General features: G+C 37.8%; 1 protein-coding gene across 1 annotated transcript in view; it reads right to left on the bottom strand.

Annotated features, from left to right (window-relative positions):
* CTTNBP2 (cortactin binding protein 2) overlaps positions 1 to 3,574 on the bottom strand; it is a 173,863-nt gene that overhangs the window by 53,505 nt on the left and 116,784 nt on the right. The window contains exon 9 of the mRNA XM_011971661.1: positions 2,997 to 3,114. Coding sequence (XP_011827051.1) covers positions 2,997 to 3,114 — 118 coding nt within the window. The remainder of the gene's footprint in view (positions 1 to 2,996; positions 3,115 to 3,574) is intronic.

The raw sequence follows: 3,574 nt of genomic DNA, 5'->3' as shown, positions 1-3,574 counted from the left end.
TTGAACCATGACACTGTTTCTCCAGCCCTGTTCCTCCCTTGCTTGTTCAGGCCTCCTTCCCTGTTACTAGGTACCAGTCATGCTCCCCATCTATGGTACCCTGTGTGTCAAGATAATTATTTCCCCATTACCTACCTCTTATGTCCTCACTTGCAATCATTCAATTGTTCATTCAGGTCCATGGGATTGCCTCAAAACTTACAGGGAGGATTGAATCAAAAGGAATACAAGGCCTTTTATGACCTGACTCTAGACTTTCCACACTCATCTCCCTCCTCTCCCCAGCACTGCAGATATAGCTAAATATCTCTAAAGACTCCAAAGCATGTCCCCTTCAGTGCCTCCAGATATGCTGCTAGTTCACCTGGAATGTCTCTATTTTCCACTCTTTCTTGGCTCAGCCCTTCAATTTTCACTTAAATCTTCCATGGGGAAGCTCTTACCTCCCTTATGCATATTTTTACACGTTGCCTCATTTAGTGGTACTTATAACAAATATAGGCTTGGAGTTGTATTTTTAAACTTTTTACACAGATGGTTTTATATTATGTGTCCTTTATAACTGACTTCACTCAACATTTTTTTAAATGTATTTAAGGTGATTTATACAGATAAAATTTATTTTTAAGTGCTACTTGGTACCTTTAACATATGAATTTTCTAGAGTTTATTCTATTTAACCATTCCCTAATATATTTCACTTTAGAATGCTTTTGGTTTTCTAGTATTACACACAATGCTGCAACACACATTTTCACATGTCTCCTGGTACATACATGCAAGAGTGCTTCTAGCTATGTGCTTAGGCGAGGAGTAGTTTGTTGAACAAATGAAAATAATTGTGCATCTTTGTTCTTGTTTAACACATTCTGTTCTTCACTTTCTTTTCTTTTCTTTTTTTTTTGAGATGGAGTCTCGCTCTGTCACCCAGGCTGGAGTGCAGTGTGGCATCATCTTGGCTCACTGTAACCTCTGCATCCCAGGTTCAAGCAATTCTCCTGCCTCAGCCTCCTGAGTAGCTGGGATTACAGGCATACGCCATCACGCCCAGATAATTTTGTATTTTTTAGTAAAGATGGGGTTTCTTTATGTTGGTCAGGCTGGTCTGGAACTCCCAACCTCAGGTGATCCGCCTACCTCAGCCTCCCAAAGGGCTGGGATTACAGATGTGAGCCATCGCACCCGGCCCCACTTACTTTCTATAGTTCATTTACATTCACAGCTTTTATCATCAGCCTTATGGAAGTAATCATAATCTAAATGCATATCCTGTCTTTTTTACTTCTCTGATTGTCAGAATTGGAATCTTAGAAAGACTTTAAGAAATGATCCACTCTTTTGCACTCAGGTATACTAACAGGCGAGCAGACTGAGGTGAGAGAAGGCTAAGCACCTTGCCTGACATTACACAGACCTCTGGGAGCTGGGATTCAGATGCCCTTTCCCTTAAATCAGACTACCTAATGTCCAGTCTTCCACAGGATGTACACCTGCAAAGCCTGCCAACATGTCCGAGATAGAAATTATACTCAGGTCTCCCATACCAGTCTTCTATTTCATAAAGTCCTCCTTAATCCTCAGTTTTAGGATTTCTCATCTCTCTCCTCATTATATACCGTTTCCCTCTCTTCCACCCTGGTCCAACTGATAACTCATCATTAAAACTCTTTGATGCTTGATCTGTTTCCAGACTCTCTATAGGTTGATTTGTCCCACAAAGAGCTGCCTATGAAATTCCAAAACACTGTTTGTATCATATTATGCACTATCAAGAATCTCATTGACTTATCTTTGTCATATAAGGTCAAAACTACTGAAATGAGCATTAAACTGCCCAAAACATCAATTGCGCTGTCTCATCCTTTCAATTTCCCACCTCTAATCACACCTCTATCCCAGCCATGCCAATATGCTTCATATTTTTCACATCTAAGATATCACAGCTATATCTACTTATTCAATTTTTAAATGTTTAATATCAAAATGTGGAATATAATTAAATGATAGCACTTACATTCCATAATAAAATTTTAGCCCAACAGAAAGTTTTCCATGTTTGTTGTTAGGTTAGCACCAGCTTATAATAAAAGAACTGTTTTAGAGAAATCCTATATAAGATACTGTTTCAGACACTGAGCAGTGATTCAAAAGTTTAAGGTCCTGAAAGCTAGACTTTAATGATAAATAAAGCCTTCTGTCAATGGAAAAAAAAAACAAAAAAAACCACTCAGGTTTAAAGAGAATTTCTATGATTCTCTTTTATCTTTTTATATTAAAGTTTACTTACACAGTTTGCATATATGCTTCCTAGCCATTCTGAAATTTTCTTCACAAAATAAAAGTATATGAAGGAATGTATTAGGTTGAAGATAAAAACATTATTTAAGTTTTTAAATATCTGCCTATCCTAAAACTGAATTACTGATACAGCTGGCTGACTGGATGGATAGAGTGATAATCTTAATATAAGAGGTCATAATGTTTCGTAAGGTCTATACTCCACACTCACAAACCCACAAGTGAGCCTTTATAAAATATGCTGAGGAGCATATACTCTTGGAGCTGAAAGGGACCCAAAAGATCAACAATTATCTTCACAGAAAAGTAGGCAACCAGGTGCTGGGAGACAACCAACTTGCCTGCCTCATACAATCAACTGATGCAGAGTACACAGCTGGGATTTCTCATATCCTGCCAGTCTAATGTCTAGAAAGACAATCTAAATCAGAAGAAAAATGCAATAAATATTTAGATTGCTCTCCTAGGTCAGTAAAATACAAGGAGAAGCCCGCATCACCTGAGTAGCAATTAGTTCTGCAAAAAGTCATTCTACATGGAACAATAATTACCACACTTACAGTCAGTATTTTTGCCATAGTTGGGGCTCCGAAAAGCTTAAAAAGGAGATGCAAAAACTGTAAATAGTTTTTTCCATTGTACCAGAGGCCCCAGCAGCAGAGGGGAAAGATAAACAATAAGCTCTGAACATCACTCACTCAGATTCTCCAGCAAATGCTTGCAGTCATCAGTGGCAACATCATGCACAGTCCGATTGCACTTGTCTCTCCTTTCTGGCTCAAGCCCTCCGTGTCTACACAAGATTTCTAGGCAGTTCTGTAAAGACAAGAGCTCGATTACCTCCAAGTCCAAATGAATTAACTTGAGTGCAAAACCCAAAGGAAAAGCCAGTTGCCTATAACAATCAAATCAAGAATTCACAGCTATAAATCTTATTTCAATTCCATCAACCCCAATATACAGATTAATCTTAAACTAAACAATGTCTAGAAATGCAAAGCAAAGAGTGCTTATTTAAATGCAAATGATAGGATCATAACACTGTTCCACAGAACAGCTTCTTAGGTTTCAAGAAAAAAAACAGCTTGGTAATCACTCAATCTGCAGATTGAAATTAAAAACAAAATTAATTTCAGCAGACATTCACCTTCTATGGTAATTTGGCAATATAAAGCAGAAGACTTTTGCTATAACGGGATGTACTTTGCTGTCTTCTAGACTATAAACTGCTTTCATGGTAATATAAGTGCAGGGTTCTAATTTTAAAAATTCTAAG

This window comes from Mandrillus leucophaeus, unplaced genomic scaffold (assembly GCF_000951045.1).
Source record: "Mandrillus leucophaeus isolate KB7577 unplaced genomic scaffold, Mleu.le_1.0 Scaffold1235, whole genome shotgun sequence".
Taxonomy (NCBI): Eukaryota; Metazoa; Chordata; class Mammalia; order Primates; family Cercopithecidae; genus Mandrillus; species Mandrillus leucophaeus.
The sequence above is the reverse complement of the archived record's forward strand: the minus strand, read 5'-3'. Positions and strand labels throughout refer to the sequence as shown.